The 18076-nt window shown below is 41.1% G+C and overlaps 1 protein-coding gene across 2 annotated transcripts in view; it reads left to right on the top strand.

The window, feature by feature from the left end:
* Positions 1-18076, top strand: part of rab6ba (RAB6B, member RAS oncogene family a) — a 92997-nt gene that overhangs the window by 42941 nt on the left and 31980 nt on the right. For both annotated transcript variants that reach the window (XM_082190227.1, XM_082190228.1), the window contains exon 2: positions 118-176. In XM_082190227.1, coding sequence (XP_082046353.1) covers positions 118-176 — 59 coding nt within the window. The remainder of the gene's footprint in view (positions 1-117; positions 177-18076) is intronic.

The raw sequence follows: 18076 nt of genomic DNA, 5'->3' as shown, positions 1-18076 counted from the left end.
CCCACGGCTTGCAAATCAATCCAGTAAGCCCAGGCAGGCTTCACTGGCTTCCTCAGTTGCCGTCTGCTTTCAAATGGCTTCTATTTTAATGTTTCTCTTCTCTTTGTTCTCTTACAGTGGGGAAGACTTCCCTGATCACACGCTTCATGTACGACAGCTTTGACAACACATATCAGGTAGGCAGCTGGCGGGCCGCTTGACGTCCTTGTCATTCCGTCACTCAGAGAGCTCAAAGGGTCCCTCCCCTTATTGTGCAACATCAAAGAGTCATTTCTCACAATCTTCATAAAACACAATGGGCCGAGTTCAGTCTTTCAGTTGTGAGGACAATTCTTTCAAATTGATTATAAATGTTCAACATTATTGTAATGTTGTGTGGTTATTGATTCACATAAACGCTTTTGCGAAATTTTATTATTCATCTCCCTTATATTCATCACCAAGCTCCTCTGAATCAGCAGCAGCAGAGATGAATAAACATCTACGGTCAGTTTCATATGACTGTATAGGAACTGATTTAACCTATACTGTGTAGTGAAACTCTTGGAGAATGGTGAGCCAGATGCAGATTCAGCGGAAGAACTCTACAGGTTGATATAGACTGTTGTTGTTGAATAATGATTTGGTGGAAAGCATGCTGTTTGAAACATCGAAGTGTTATGATGAGGTTCATATTTTTCAATTAAACCTGTTAGAAAGCTGGTATAGCGGAAAGGAATCCATCTGTGAGATTCATTTGCTTGAATATATGTAAATAGGTGATTGTTTAATTACAGGAACTATTTTATCCCCTATGATAATTTTAAAGTCATCATGCAATAAAAATTCGATTTATTCATGAATGTTATGTTTTCTTACCTTGTAATGTTTTATGAAAATGTCATAACTCCATCTTCCTGTGCATACAACAGACTTCTCTCTACAATCATTTAGTCCACAATTGACTGTACTTTACATTCATTTTAATAGCAACACCAACATTTTAAAATCCAATCAACAACCTATGGATAGAACCAAGTACCCACCCTACATTGAACTTTTTCAATAATGTTACACTTTGATATACGTCACAATACATAAAAAGATATATTTTATTATTTTTCATCACGACTTTAAAGAAATGAAAAAATAAAATAAAAATCATTGTAGTTGTATTGGTTAGTTTGTAATAGCTTTATTATTTTTAGCTTTAGCTAGCATTTGAACTTCCTTGCTCTCGAGTGTGTTCTTGCTTTTACTTGCGTCTGACCTTGACGGCCTGAACAAATTAAATGAGCCAGAGAAAATTTCCACGTCAAAGTAGGTGGAGCCTCAGCACACACCTACCTATTACGTAATCGCCACAGACCAATGGTAGTCCTTTTCATCAGATTTTCTGTCCAATCATATGCTCTCTAGAATCTAAAGTGCCCCGCCCCCAAATAGATGCTGAAGCTGCGGCTGAAACCGGTCACGTGTTCACACAATTACTATTTTCTATGTGGTGTTTGGCACATAGTGCACTATATAGGGGATAGGGGAACAATTCAGACAGAGTAAATAAAGTCTGGTTTCACGTTAGTGTCACGCGAACTGCCGCAGCGCGCACACAGTCCACTCCAGTCCAGAGACCTAGCACAGAGCGGATCATATGCACGAGTCGGCGCAAACCACAAAATATATCAGACCCATTTGAATTCTACACAGAATGCTATATTTTAAAGCGACAGGGTGGAGAAATGGTTAGACAGACTTGGCATTAGAAACAGCACTGAAGAGTAGAAGAGATAACATTTGGAGCTATGCACCAACATAAATTACACACTTTTCAAACTACACATCCTCAGCATGATTATGTTCACTGTTTTGCTTTAGTGACAGTTTCATATTAAGTCTAAATGGGAAATCTACGGCTGTCATAAGCTGCCAAATGCCAAGCGCCAAATTTCCCGAGCTTAACGGCTCTAGCCGAGCCGTGATATAAACAAAACGTGGCCATTTTTAAAGAGGGGAGGAGCTACTCCATATGTCCAGCCCTGTCTTCCTGTTTCAGTGAAAATTACGCCAACACATTGAATAACGCTGTGTGTTTCAAGGCAATTCAGTGGACTAATAGACATCTTGGATGCCATTTCTGCTTTGTGATGCGATTACTCGGATCCATGTTGCATTAATTAAGTTAGTATTACTGTGTACAGTTTTCAGTGTTTCATAACAAAGATGCTGTCATTACTGTCACACCAAGGATTTTAGAGGACAATTGACTTTTCTCCAAGTCGTCAAGAGTATTTCAAGTAGTCAAAAGTGCCCTTCACTGAAAAATCACCCATGAGTCTATGGCATTCTGTCAGAGTACTGTTATGTCCAAATGTCTAAGACATCTGTATTAAAATGGAATGTTTCCATTCCACTTATCTGCATGGTTTATAACCCATAAAACCTGAAGGACGTTGAAATGATGTGAAAGTGTTGTTTTTTTCAGGCTGAAATGCTCTGTTGGCTTGTGTCTATTTAGATGTCTTTGTGTTTGAGCTGAGTCGCAGCTTTAGTGCACTACAGGTTCTACCTGTCACAATACTTCAACCGTCTGAGACATATTTATGATGAAAGCTCTCTGAAGTCTCTCTGGCCTTGATATTGCCTTTCTCTCTCTCTCTTTATCCTCTCCATTCTGCTGCACCACCAATTATGGGCTCTGCATTTAAAGTTTAGTAGGACATAGAGTTTTTTTTATTTTTTTATTTTTTATTTCTATGCCAAAAGAAAACCTCTTCAGCAAACAAATATGGATTTATATTTGTTATTTATCCAATCGTTAATGTTTTGTTATGTGCTGTGTAAACAATTAAATAATTGACCCTTATGGTTTTCATCCACACTTACACTGTACCAATAGCTTAATATTGAAAGAAACATTTGGAATTTGGAATTAAGCTCTAACCAGCCCCCTGATTTTCACTCTCACAATGTGTGTAACGATAAGACGATGTTAGTGTCATACACCAAACTAAGCATGCTGCGCTGCTACCGTGTCAAACTGTAATATGATTACATGAGTGCTTTGTGAAAAGACTGTGTTGTGCTTTCTGACGAGATGATAGATTCTGGAATCTCAAATCCAGAGCGCTGTTTTACACCATGTGTTTATTCTTACTAAACTGATTTGTGTTTACCCATTGTAAACAGATGTTTCTGTATAGACCTATTGTAAGGAGATATTATATCTGAGTTAATGACCTGATGCATTTTTTTTTGTCAGAATCTATTAATTTGTTCAAAAATAAATTAAGATAATAATGTAACAAAAAATAATGTAATAAACTGGTAATTATTCATTGCCTCGAATACACGTCTTTTATGATAAGGATGAAGTCTTTTAAATTGTCAGATAATTTGATCTTTATAGAGCAATGCAAGGATAGTTCAAGTTGTAACATGTAATGTGGTGCAACTCCACAAAAAATTATATACATTTATAATAGTTGAAATTTTTTTTTTTCCTTGAACAATAACTTTTTTGAAAATAATGATTAAGGAGTGCACACTCACATTTTTGCTTGGTTAGACCACATGACAGTTTAACTTTTACTTCTACACGGATCAAAACCATATAAAAACAACATTAATACAAAAGCCAATATACAGTAGTGTTGGAGGTTTCATGCCTATATATGCTTGGCCAATCTTCACTGATTTTACATTCCATCAGTATGAGCAGAGTGTGAAGGTTGAATTAGCAGAGCAATAGCACAGCTGTACATAAATATTGCAATCCACACAACGTAATGGGAGACATATCAGAGCTATAACACAGCTGCCCAACTCACTGCTGAATTAAATGTGCACCTTGACTCTCCTGTTTCCACCAAAACTGTTGAGCTTCACAGTTCACAGTCAATATTCATGGTTGGGCTGCTATAGCCAAACCTTTGGTCTCTCGTGCCAATGCCAAATGTCGGTTTCATTGGTGCCAACAGTGTAAATCTTAGGCTGTGGACAATTTGAAACAAGTATTGTTCTCTGAATCCACCTTCACTGTCTTTCCCACATCCGTGGGAGTTACGATGTAGAGAAGCCCCAAAGAGTATTAACACCCGGACTGTTGCATGCCCAGAGTGAAGCACAGAGGTGGATCAGTGATGTTTTGGGCTTCAGTATCATGGCATTCCCTACTGTGCTTGATGGGCGCTGCAAAGGACTACCGAACCATTCTTGAAGACCATGTACACCTAATGGTTCAATCATTGTACCCTGAAGGGAGTGCCGTGTATCTGCTTGATAATGCACACACCAAGACTTTTGACAGAATGGTTTGATAAACATGAAAGTGAAGTTGAACATCTCCCATGGCCTGCACTGTCACCAGATCTAAATATGTTGTAGCCACTTTGAGGTAAGTCAGAAAATATTTTCCTCCACCTGCATCACATCAGAATCAGAATCAGAATCAGAAAGAGCTTTATTGCCAAGTGTGCTTGCACCCACAAGGAATTTGTCTTGGTACTGAAGCTTCCAGTGCACATAAACAAATACAAATACAACTACAACAAGAAACATGGTAATACAAATTCTAAGAATAAAAATATATTAAAAAAATTAAAATTGTATAAAAGTAAAAAAGTAGGGACACAGTTGGGTTTAGTCCGAATAAACATTTACAGATTATGAACATATTTACAGTATTTTGAGTAGTATGAATAATATAAATATAAATATCAGCTGAGTTAGAGAATATTGCACTAGACAGTGGGAGTATTGCACTTACAGGCATATGCCTTGGGGGGCATGTTAGGTGTTCAGAAGGGAAATGGCCTGTGGAAAGAAACTGTTCCTGTGCCTGGATGTTCTTGTGGCCAGTGATCTGTGTCGCCGTCCTGATGGTAACAGTTCGAACAGGGGGTGTCCAGGGTGAGTGGAGTCTGTGATGATTTTACCTGCTCTCTTCCTCACTCTGGAAGAGTACAGGTCCTGGAGGGTTGGCAGGGGGGCACCAATAATCCTCTCTGCAGTCCGGACTGTCCGTTGTAGTCTCCTGATGTCCGATTTGGTAGCTGAACCAAACCAGACAGTGATGGAAGTGCTTAAAACAGACTCAATGACGGCTGAGTAGAACTGGATCAGCAGCTCCTGTGGCAGATTGAACTTCTTCAGCTGGCGAAGGAAGTACAGTCTCTGCTGGGCCTTTTTCACAATGGAGTCAATGTGATTTGCCCACTTCAGGTCCTGAGAGATGGTAGAGCCCAGGAACCTGAATGACTCCACTGCTTCCACAGTGCTGTTCATGATGGTGAGAGGGGGGAGTGCTGGGCATTTTCTCCTGAAGTCCACAATCATCTCCACTGTTTTGAGCGTGTTCAGCTCAAGGTTGTTATAGCTGCACCAGACAGCCAGCTGTTCAACCCCCAGTCTGTAAGCAGACTCGTCACCATTTTGGATGAGACCGATGACGGTGGTGTCGTCTGCAAATTTCAGGAGCTTGACAGAGGGGTCTTTAGAAGTGCAGTCATTAGTGTACAGGGAGAAGAGCAGTGGGGAGAGAACGCACCCTTGGGGGGCGCCAGTGCTGATGGTGAGGGTCCTGGATGTGAGCTTCCCCAGTCTCACTCGCTGCTGTCGGTCCGTCAGGAAGCTGGAGATCCACTGACAGATTGAGGATGGCATGGAGAGCTGAGTCAGTTTGGCTGTGAGAAGATCAGGAATGATGGTATTGAAGGCCGAACTGAAGTCCACAAATAAGATCCGTGCATAAGTCCCAGGTCTGTCAAGATGTTGCAGGATATAGTGCAGTCCCATGTTGACTGCATCATCCACAGACCTGTTTGCTCTGTAAGCAAACTGAAAGGGGTCCAGTGATGTCCTTCAGATAGGCCAACACCAGTCTTTCAAACGACTTCATGACCACAGACGTGAGAGCGACAGGTCTGTAGTCATTAAGTCCAGTGATTTTAGGTTTTTTGGGAACCGGAATGATAGTGGAGCGTTTGAAGCAGCAGGGAACTTCACACTGCTCCAATGATCTGTTGAAGATCTGCGTGAAGACTGGGGCCAGTTGGTCAGCGCAGGCTTTTAGACAAGCAGATGAGATGCCGTCTGGGCCTGAAGCTTTCCTAGTCTTCTGTTTTTTGAAGACTCGGCTCACGTCCTACACACAGACCTTAAGCTCAGGTTGGATGGCAGAAGGGGGGAGGAGAGGGGTTGCAGGAGGTGATGGTGGATGTGTGAAGTGCACATCAGAGCAGGTGTGAGGTGTGAGTCTGGGCTTCTCAAACCTGCAATAGAATGCATTGAGAGTGTCAGCCAGTTGTTGATTCTCCACAGATCGGGGGGATGGTGACCTGTGACCTGTGTGACATAGTGACCTGGCCACTGTTCTGGAAGATAAATATAGCTCAAAGTCCCACTGGCCACTGTGCAGGACATGTATCTGTCATTCCCAAGAGGAATTGATGCTGTATTGGCTTCAAAAGGAGGCCCTACACTATACAAATAAATTATTGTGAAGTAAAACCAGATATTTAATTGTCCAATATATATATTATATAAATATAAATTATATTATATAAAGTCAAAAGTTTGGGGACAGTAGGCTTTTTTAAGAAGCACTTTTATTCAGCAAGTATGCATTAAGTTGATCAAAAGTGACAGTAAAGGAATTTATAATGCTACAAAAGATTGCTATTTCAAATAAATGCTGTTCTTTTCTATTCATCAAAAAATCCTGGAAAAAATGTCACAGTTTCCACAAAAGTAACTGTAGTCGACATTGAATATAATAAGAAATGTTCCTTGAGCAGCAAATCAGCATATTAGAATGATTTCTGAAGGACCACGTGGCACTGAAGACTGGAGTAATGACTGCTGAAAATTCAACTTTGCATCACATTAATAAATTACGCATAACAACACATAATAATCACAAAATACATTACAATACATTAATATACATAAAAATACATAAAAAATATATAATTACATTACAATAGAAAAAGTTATATCAAATTATAATAATATTTCACAATATTACTTTTTTTCTGTATTGATGATCACATAAATGCAGTCTTGGTGAGCATATAAGACTGTTTTCAATAACATAAAAAAATCTAACAGACCCCACACTTTTGTGTAGGTCATGCTATGTATTTTGAAGAGCCTTCTCAGAAAGTAAACCTTTTACTTTTAGTTGTTTCATCACATTAAACTGGGACAGGAGAAAGTTCTTTACAATCGAGAAATGTCACACATCAACTTGAACTATTTTCATTGTCAAATCCATTCCTCAAACGCAGGAGGGATCACAGGCATTCAGTGAAGCTGAGATTCCAGAACCTTGTTTCAGACCAATGACTGTGGCCATGCTGTCATATTCATTGTTTAAGGAGGCTCATTGATGACAATTGAATCTGACTGAAACCAAACAGTTCCTTTTGTCATCTGCATATGAATAAAATATATTGCCTCATCAGTGTCACCTTTGAGAAGTAAAAGGCATCTTAATGAGCTGTTACTCTCTACGGTTACACTGGAGAGAGGAAGGGATACTAGCTCTTTTCTAATTTGCATATTCTTGAATAAGCTCAAATCAAGCTGATCCTCAACATTGAGATTGACCTTAAGATGTCTGGCAGTGGGCTTTCATGATAACATATGCCAGAAGAGCAGAGAGCATCACCCCCGACTCCTATCATCTGTCAGTCTTCTGCTCTATGCAAAATGAGAGAGACACATCTGCATATTTATGCCTTTCCACCTGATGTGGATTCATCGCTGTCTGAGTCGTTGTTAAATCAGCATTTGGAGAGAAATGTGAGCAGAAAATGACCATTTAGAACAAAAGCTCCTGTTTTTCCCTTTAGACCTCAGCTACCAGACACTCTATTTGGAAAATGAGTGTCATTCTTCCGAAATTGTTGCTTGCAATTTATGTTGATGATATATAAAACCATCAAAGAATCATAACAAAATAGCCCAGAGGAAAATTGCTTTGCTCAGAGGTTGCTCTGTCGTATATCAGTTATGTGTTCTCAGTTATATTCATGTATCAGCTTGTTTCTCCTAAAATGTCTTATAAAGAAATGAAACAATTACTGGGTTATTCATTTAGCCAGGTTCCCTCCTATTCCCAAGTCCTGTCTCCTCTGCTGGTCCCGCCCAGCTCTAAGTCTCTTGCGTCTCCGCTGGCCCCACCAGATCCAAGAGTTTCCTGCGTCTCCGCTGGCCCCACAAGATCCAAGAGTTTCCAGCGTCTCCGCTGGCCCCACCAGATCCAAGAGTTTCCTGTGTCTCAGATGGTCCCGCCCAGCTCCAAGTCTCCTGTGTCTCCGCTGGTCCCACCCAGAGATTCCTGCATCTCAGATGGTCCCACCCTCACGTTAACTCCTCAGCTCCTCCTTCAGTGGCACCATACAATGGTTTGGATCTGCCTTGGGCCTCCCGGTCCCCAGCTGCGCCTTGGTGTGATGATCCCCCAGCTCTGCCTCTGGCCTCAGAGCCCCGGACTCCATCTCCGCCCTCCGACCCATCGGCTCCACTTTGGCTCCATGCATCCTTGTCTCCATCGTGGACCATCATCCTACTGGCTCTGCCGGGCTCCCTCGTCCCTCTGGCTCTGCCTTGGTTTGATGTCCCCCTAGTCTCGCCATGCGATTCCAGGCCCCCGGCTACACCTCAGTCCTCAATACCTTCAGCTCGGCAGTGTGCATTCGTCCTGGCTGGGCTTTGGATCATCCTCCTGTCTCCGCCCTCGCTCCTCCCACCTTCTTCTCCCCCATGGTTTCTCCTGCCGTCATCTCCTCCTATTACCCTTTGCCAACCCCTTGTCCTCCTCCAAAGCCCCCTCCTTCCCTCCACTGTTGGACATTCAGTTACGTTGCCAGGACGCACCTTCCAGGAGGGGGAGACTACTGTCACGTTTATGTTCTGTTTTGGCTTAGTTTTGTGCTGCTAGTTCCTGTTTATTTCCTATCTTCCTTAGTTGGTTACCATAGTAACCAATTGTGTCCACCTGCCCATTGTTAACTTACTCGTCTTGTCCTGTGTAGGGGAGCGCAGGGTTAAATGTAACACGGACCTTTTACATAGTTAGTCAGGGTCAAGCAGGTTGTGTTTCCACTTATTTCCTCTCGCTCCCAGAAGACAGTCTTGTGAAGATACTGGACAAAGAGTGTTTTGAGACCATGCAAGTAAATTTTTTCCTCATACTTTTTTTACGGTTTCTGAGTTGGTGTGTACGTCACCAAATCTAAATTGATATTACCTTAATCGTTGTCTTGTTGGCTAAAACATAGCACCATTTTGAAACATGTCAGCAACTGTTAGGTAGGCTTAACATATTTTTTACACAGCAGGGTTAGTTGTAGCACAGTGTTACAACTAAGCCGTCAAGTGTACAACGATAATGAAATGAAAACAGGGAGCCACACAACTTTTGGTTTGAGTATTTATTTATATATTTATTTTGCCACATTTAACTTTGTTGGATCTTTCACAAACAATGTTGGAATTAAAATTTTAAAAAGTATGATTTTTTTCACATTCTTTTACTATGCATTGATCACTTGTTTATTTATTAAGAATATAGCCTGTTTTTCATGCAATAAACCCTTTAAAATGTGATTTTAAGCTTGTTGTTATTATTATTACTGTTATTATTATTAATAATAATAATTTTGCATGCAGCTGCCACACACAAATATAATTCAATTGCAATAACAATATTAATTTGATGATTTTATTTATTTATTTATTGCAAAACTGCAACCCTTTCCTATATCTCTATCCATGATATTGATCCATAATAGAAGGAAGATTGGATGAGGGATGTATTTATATCTATCTATACAGATGCACAAACAATATCAAACTATACAGATTAAATAGTACGGAAGTATGTGTGTTACACACAAGTGTTACAACTAACCCCTCTGTCTGTTACAATTAACCCCGCATACAGGGTGAGTTGTAAAATTTGCACTTCTATCACTTTCAGTGCAACTGTACGAAATTCATTTGTAACTGTGTTCATTTGTAGCAGAGATGTGTATGTTGCTTGTGTAAAAAAAAAAAGATTAATCTAACTTAATAATTTTTTTAATAATTGAGCCAAAACCAAAATGTGTTAGGTTGTGCCCCCTCTCCCTATATATACTCCATTTAGTTTAGTCTCTTGTCAGTTCTTGTTGACATTACTTGTGTTTTTTTGTTCTTCTGCATATTTGTATGATCTCCAGATTATTTTTGGTTTATTATTAAAAGACTAATTCTTCGTTTGAATAAACCACGCTGTTACACTGCATCACTATTATACAACCTATTTGATTTCTTGATCTATGATCCAACAATAATTAATTTGTTTGGACAATGCTAATCAAAAATAATGAGTCATTAGCTTTATATTAGTGTACTGTCTACAATATTATTGAAATACAGCATTAAAATGTAAACAACTCAACAAAACCATATTTTTGACCATCTCCTTACGTTCCTCCTGCCAACTCATTGGGAATATCTAGTTTCCTTTTGGTAAATATGACTTTGCTTGGTCATGAATAAAATTCCAGAAACATTTTATTGTAGAACTCCTTGCTGCAGATGGGGGAAAAAGTTGAGAGAGAGAGAGAGAGAGAGAGAGAGAGAGAGAGAGAGAGGGGGAGGCACAGCAGGAGGTTTCAGTTCTTTTTTCTTTAGTAGGGCCTGTGAGACGTTTCATCAGAAAGGGCTGAACAGTCAGCTGTATTAAACACACACTACATGTTTCACTGGGGCTTTAAATCATCCAGAAGATTCCGGAATGACACATTCTGCCCTGGTTCTAGCATAGTTTTTCTTTCCAACTTTATCATATAATTGATTTGAGTACAAAAAAAAAGTGTGGGCAAGAAACAGAGCAACAAATTTAGAAGATAATTAAGCAAATGAAAAGGAAGAGCATTGACTGCCTGTCAAAAATCAGCTTGACTTGCTAAGTTTTTAGTTGTTTTGCTTTGATGGCGGTTTGTGTAATGTGGAGTGTTTCAGAAACAAGGAAGAGGAGGATCCAAGTGCAGTATGGCAGTTTATTAACAAAATAACAAAAACATCCAGGCAACAGGGGACAGGCAAAAACCAGAAACATCCACTAAGGACAACACCAGACAAAGAACATGAGAAACACTTGGTGGAATGGGGAAGGCATGGAGGGTCAGATCCATGAAGAGGAAGAGGGCCTGGAGACTGCGGCAGGAAGGGCCAGGGTGGATCAGGCGCAGAGGCGGCCATATTGTCGGAAGACACAGGCGTAGAGTCGGCCATCTTGTCCGAAGACGCAGGTGTAGAGTCAGCCATCTTGTCCAAAGACACAGGCGTAGAGTCGGCCATCTTGTCCGAAGACGCAGGTGTAGAGTCAGCCATCTTGTCCAAAGACACAGGCGTAGAGTCGGCCATCTTGTCCAAAGACAAAGCCATAGAGGCTGCCATCTTGTCGAAAGACACAGGTGTAGAGTCGGCCATCTTGTCTGAGGGCTCTGGAACGACGGCCGTCATCTTGGCTGAGGGGAGTTGATGTGTGTGCTGCCAACTCACACAAAACATCCACTAAGGACAACACCAGACAAAGAACATGAGAAACACTTGGGTATTATACACTCAAGGGGAGATTGGTGAACAAGACACACCTGGGAACAATCATGAACTAATAAACAAGAAAAACTACAAAGGACTAGAAAACATGGCACAGAACATTAAAGTCCACACAAGACAAGGGGAACACAAGACAGGAGGAACACAAGACAGGAATCATGACAGTTTGGCTGCATATGTGAGATTTGAACATGCTACTAGGGTCCAGTGGGAGAACTCTGCTGTCCTGCCTGACTGAGCTGCCACTCAACACGGTGCACTGAAGTGTGACTGTTTTCTGCTCAGCACAACCAGGGAGCAGACAAGAAACAGAATCTTCATTTCAAAATCTAGTGAGCTGCTTCTGTAGACAGCATCATAGGCACACTCTTGACATGAAGGCTATTCCAAAAATTAAGCACCTCCTAATATACCTTTTGTTTTTTGTCCAAATTCTAAGGTGGCATTAAATATATCTTCTAAAAATAATGCAATCCTATCATGCATTGCGACTGGCTTGTTTCAAATAACAATTAGAGACTCTTTTAGCCAAAATTTTTGTGTTATCTACACTCACCTAAAGGATTATTAGGAACACCATACTAATACTGTGCTTGACCCCCTTTCGCCTTCAGAACTGCCTTAATTCTACGTGGCATTGATTCAACAAGGTGCTGAAAGCATTCTTTAGAAATGTTGGCCCATATTGATAGGATAGCATCTTGCAGTTGATGGAGATTTGTGGGATGCACATCCAGGGCACGACGCTCCCGTTCCACCACATCCCAAAGATGCTCTATTGGGTTGAGATCTGGTGACTGTGGGGGCCATTTTAGTACAGTGAACTCATTGTCATGTTCAAGAAACCAATTTGAAATGATTCGAGCTTTGTGACGTGGTGCATTATCCTGCTGGAAGTAGCCATCAGAGGATGGGCACATGGTGGTCATAAAGGGATGGACATGGTCAGAAACAATGCTCAGGTAGGCCGTGGCATTTAAACGATGCCCAATTGGCACTAAGGGGCCTAAAGTGTGCCAAGAAAACATCCCCCACACCATTACACCACCACCACCAGCCTGCACAGTGGTAACAAGGCATGATGGATCCATGTTCTCATTCTGTTTACGCCAAATTCTGACTCTACCATCTGAATGTCTCAACAGAAATCGAGACTCATCAGACCAGGCAACATTTTTCCAGTCTTCAACTGTCCATTTTTGGTGAGCTTGTGCAAATTGTAGCCTCTTTTTCCTATTTGTAGTGGAGATGAGTGGTACCCGGTGGGGTCTTCTGCTGTTGTAGCCCATCCGCCTCAAGGTTGTGCGTGTTGTGGCTTCACAAATGCTTTGCTGCATACCTTGGTTGTAACGAGTGGTTATTTCAGTCAAAGTTGCTCTTCTATCAGCTTGAATCAGTCGGCCCATTCTCCTCTGACCTCTAGCATCAACAAGGCATTTTCGCCCACAGGACTGCCGCATACTGGATGTTTTTCCCTTTTCACACCATTCTTTGTAAACCCTAGAAATGGTTGTGCGTGAAAATCCCAGTAACTGAGCAGATTGTGAAATACTCAGACCGGCCCGTCTGGCACCAACAACCATGCCACGCTCAAAATTGCTTAAATCACCTTTCTTTCCCATTCTGACATTCAGTTTGGAGTTCAGGAGATTGTCTTGACCAGGACCACACCCCTAAATGCATTGAAGCAACTGCCATGTGATTGGTTGATTAGATAATTGCATTAATGAGAAATTGAACAGGTGTTCCTAATAATCCTTTAGGTGAGTGTATATTTGTTTTAGAGTATTATGCGTTCTTCTCATGTCACTTTCATGTGAGAGGAGCTATCATTATGACAAATGGAGTTGCAGCTTATGTGTCACATTCCAAATCTGCCGTTGAGATTCCATTTCAGTTAGAATGCTTAGTAACCAGCTGTCGAGGCAGTTGCCGACGAGGCAGCACACTAGGGCTGAGTTTAACTCCACTTTTAAAACCTAAACTTGCAAATTTCCGTAAGCACTTCCTCTTGGGATGAATCCCCACCGCCATTTTTAAGTGCGTTAAACTTCATCAAGTGGACAAGGGAAGTTTATTTGGACAGACCCTCGACACCTCGATTTGGACAGAGAGAGCGAGTCTACTCAACATGTACACTTCAGGCAGATCCACAGACCACAATGCTTGTGACGTCACAGCAGAGTGCGCTTAATTTACCCCCTCCCCCCACACAATCTAGTGTATGATATTGATGTGTGATGTATGAGTTATTTTGGCATTTAACCACATTTAATACTTGTAGTTGCCTTAAGCTGGCTGTTTTTTTAGATCGTTCTAGTTTTTTGTATTGTTATAATTTTTGTTTGTGTATTTTTTTTATATTTTATATTTAATGTAAATATATTAATATATTTGTATAATATTTATAATAATATTAATAATATAAAAAAAAAACTGTAAACAATAAATCAGCTCCATATCGGATTCAAAGTGATCAAGGTCTTAGGCCAGGGTGTTCCATTTAAACACATTTCAAGGGTTCCACTAGTAGTGGACACTCGTGCAACTTAAGTATGTTATGACGTACATCCGAGTGAACGAGATGGAGGGAAGTTAGCGAGGTAAGAGAATATTTTTTTTTTACTTAAACGCAGCCTAGGTTTTGGAACAGAGTGAGAGAATTAAATGACAAAATACTTTGTTAATCTTTATTCACCCAAGTATTAAAGCTTATTGAAGCACAAAGCAGTTTCTCCTAAGGGATTTATTTTAGCAGCACCATAATTTGTCATAACTTTATTCTCAACAAAAACAAATCTATTTGTCTATTTATTTATTTATTTATTGTTTGTTTGTTTGTTTGTTTGTTAGGTAAAATACAGTTTATTCAAATTAAACTCTGCTGTTAAGGTTTCTCTTTAACTGCACATTGTCATATAAAGTTAGCCATTTCAGTCTCACAAACCTTACAAATTACAAATAATACTGTATCAGTTCTCAGATTGAAATGGATTTAACTGAAAGTTATTACTTTTGAGTGAGTCAAATGTACTATCAAACATCCCTTTAACTGAATTAGTGAGTCATTAAGCTAATTCAAACTGATACATTTCTTTTTGTCAGATTCATTAAAAAGAAACAATTCAGTTCGTCATTCTTTAGTGAATTAGACTACACAGATCACACTGTTTGCATGCTATTATTGACAAATTCAATAACTTAATGAAAAAATTTTCGCTTTTCAATAGCAGTGCAGGAAATCTTGCCAAAAAATTTAATAATTTGGCAAATACTAAATTAAGACACTATTGCTAGTGATTAAAGCACCATAACATCCTATTGCTTTTCAATTCATTGTAACTGTGCAAAACGACCACGCAGGGCATTGTGGGACTGACAGCAGAATGGAGAAAGTGTTGAGAGCAGTCAAGAGCATCTAAAAGTTGAGAAATGCTCAACTTAATGCAAATGTCTGGTAGAAAACATTATGCGGCAGCCAGTCGTTGTGAGGTGCGGATGCGTCTATCATGAGCATTTCAAAATATGCCAATAGTGCTGGAGTTTCTGTTGATTTAGTGTGCAAATCATATTGTTTACATATTAATATATTTCAATCAGATATCAAATGCAGGTTAAATGCTTTATCTTTGTGTCTAGACTGTTAACAAAAGTGTATTAAATTTACTCTTTATCTTTACTTTATCGATATTCGGGGAAAAAAGCTAGCATCTTTCCAAATGTATGTGTATAAATGTTTATTCCCTTTCGAGGGAACAACACAGCGTCAACTTTTGTGCCTTTGTCATTGTCTATTTATTGTATGTTTGTCCTGTAGAAACAAAATAATAATATTATCATGGCGACAAAGCAGTTTAGGTCTTCTGTTCCCCCTTGCTCTTGTTGTCTTACTGGTCAGTATACACGTGATATTTATTATGTTATATGCTTGTGTTACGCATCTGATTGCATTTCAAGGAAAGTGGTCAGGCTCGTTTCCCTCGTGGGAATGCCAATGCGGTGTGGCAGCTCAGATCATAGTAAACATGATCAAATGTTGAAGCTCGCAGAGGAGCTTGAGACTGGCGTGCCCCTTTCTCTGCGGGCTGTACCACGTTCACTCGAGATCTGGAAGCCCACTCCATGGCTTCTTCCGCCCAGAGTGAGGGCCCGATGTTGCCGTTATATAGCTCTGAGTAGGTCTCTCCCCTGCATAAGAGGAGCTAGTGGAGGTTGTGACTCGAGCTATGGCCAAGTTGAACATAGATTGGCTGGTCGAGAAGCAGAAAGTTCCAAGACAAGCAAGCTAGACAAACGTTTCCTTAGTAAATCACAGATAGTGATCTGCATCAGGGTCTGCTATTCTTTCCGAAAGTCCACACTGAGGAGTTGAGGTCCTGGAATATGCCATTTTCCACTAAGCGTATGTGGCAGCGTGTTAGGCTGGGACGTGTCTGCATACTATGGCCATCTTGTAGGCATACCAGACTGACCTGCTAAGAGACCTGGCAATGGTGAGGGGGCAGGGCCTGACACTGTGAAAGAGTTGTGTCTGGCCACAGATTTGTCTCTCCATATCACCAAGGAGACAGCCCGCACCATCGACTGTTCCATGACGGATCTGACGACCGTTATACTCTTATAGGCTTTGGGAAAGAGGTTCTGATGCCAGTTTGTTCAGGCCTTTGAGGGGAGCAAAGGCTCCCAGGGTCTACACCACCACAAAGTGTGCCACCTCTCTGTGGTGCCCTCAGAAAATCGGTCTACTACCCCTGGCACCCTCGGGGAGCAGCGGTTCCAGCGAGACCATTGCTCAGTGTCCGCCTGAACCCATTATGGCACTGGGAGGCTTGCCCCCTCCGAGGAGGGTAACAGAAAAGAGCGTTTAGTTGTTCCCTGCCGGTCATCCATTTCAGGGCACCAACACACTACTCAGAGAGCACTAGATGTCAGTCTCAAGGGTCTGATTCCCTTAGTAGAATTTTTGTCAGCATGGAAGCTTCTGTCAAATGTTTCTCAATGGGTTTAGATAGGGATTATAGAGATAGGGAACAGAATTTGATTATTGTCCACCTCGATACAAGGGAGTAGGCTACTATGCTACTGGAGTTGATTTGGAAGGAGTTTGGGCAGGTGGAAGTGGACTTCTGGAAATGGCATCCTCTGTCTGCTCTGGTTCTCCACTAGGGCTGGATGCCTTGGTGCAGGCTGCGTCTGTATGCATTTCCCCCAATTTGCAAATTCCCCCTCTGGTCCTGGGAGTTCTAGAGAGGATTCACCAGGATGGGGTTCGTCTGCTGCTAGTAAACCCGTTCTGGCCGGCCTGAGTTTGTTTCTCTCCTGGATGGCTCCCCCTGGGAGATTCCATTTAGGAGGGACCTTCTGTCGCAAGCCGGGGGCACAATATATAATCCCCGGCTAGAGAAGTGGAACTGTGGGTCTGGCCCCTGAGGGGGACCAACTCGTGAACTCTAGAATCCTAAACTCTAGAGCTCCCTCCACAAGGAAACGTTATGCCCTGAAGGGGAGAGTCTTCACTTAGTTGGTTCTGTGCTGGAGTCCCTTCAGGATATTTTTTTCTTTCAGTCTATCCCCATCCACGCAAGGTCTAATTGGTGCCATGGCTGCTTACTATGCACCGTACTATGGTTATTTGTGGAGACACCATCTCGTAACTCGTTTCTTTTGTAGCACTCTGAGGTTAAGGCCTGCTACGCATGGTAGAGTCCTATATATGTGTACTATTATTCACATATATTGTATGTTTTTTAAATTTATTACAAAAATGTGTTATAATGAGTGTATATTAAGAGTATAGAGCTGCATTTTCTAAGTTCTGGGTGGCAGTTTAGAGCTTGAGTTGCCATGACAACCATGGCGCGTCTTCAGACAACACAGAGGACTGCTTGACTAACAGCAAACTCTTGTCTCTCTCACTCTTATTGAAAAAGACGCATTCTCATCTGTTGAGTTGACCTCCAGGGCGAGGTCTGCAACACGTATAAAATGCATACTGAGATTTACATTATGGTTGACTTCAGTTGATTGTGCTGTTGCAGGTAAGATTTATTCAGTAGCATCTGTTCTTTCTGTATTGAAGTTGTCTTCAGTAAATAGATAAACAAGCCCAGATGCTTCTGAATAAATCTTACCTGACATTCTATGATGACCTGGATCACTAAAAACCATCACAGACATCTTGTCTGTGTTGCCAAGAAAATGATTAGTGTAGCCTTGAGAGTCCTGTCACATGTTAAAGGAAATAAATGTAGCTGTATAATGTAAACACGTTAAAGCCTTCCTGATATTGACCAGATGTCCTAGCATTAGCCCACTCGATCGCTTAACATGTCTCAGATTATTCACCAAGCCGATTGAATGACGTCATACTGTACCTTCATGTCCCGCATTGAGCTGTTACATTCCAATCAATATGCCTTAATGAAATGCTGTGGACCACTGCATGTCATTTGTCTTCAGGGTACAGGGGTATCGATGCCAAATG

The sequence above is a fragment of the Leuciscus leuciscus genome (genome assembly GCF_965113295.1).
Source record: "Leuciscus leuciscus genome assembly, chromosome: 14".
In the NCBI taxonomy this organism is placed as follows: Eukaryota; Metazoa; Chordata; class Actinopteri; order Cypriniformes; family Leuciscidae; genus Leuciscus; species Leuciscus leuciscus.
The sequence above is the reverse complement of the archived record's forward strand: the minus strand, read 5'-3'. Positions and strand labels throughout refer to the sequence as shown.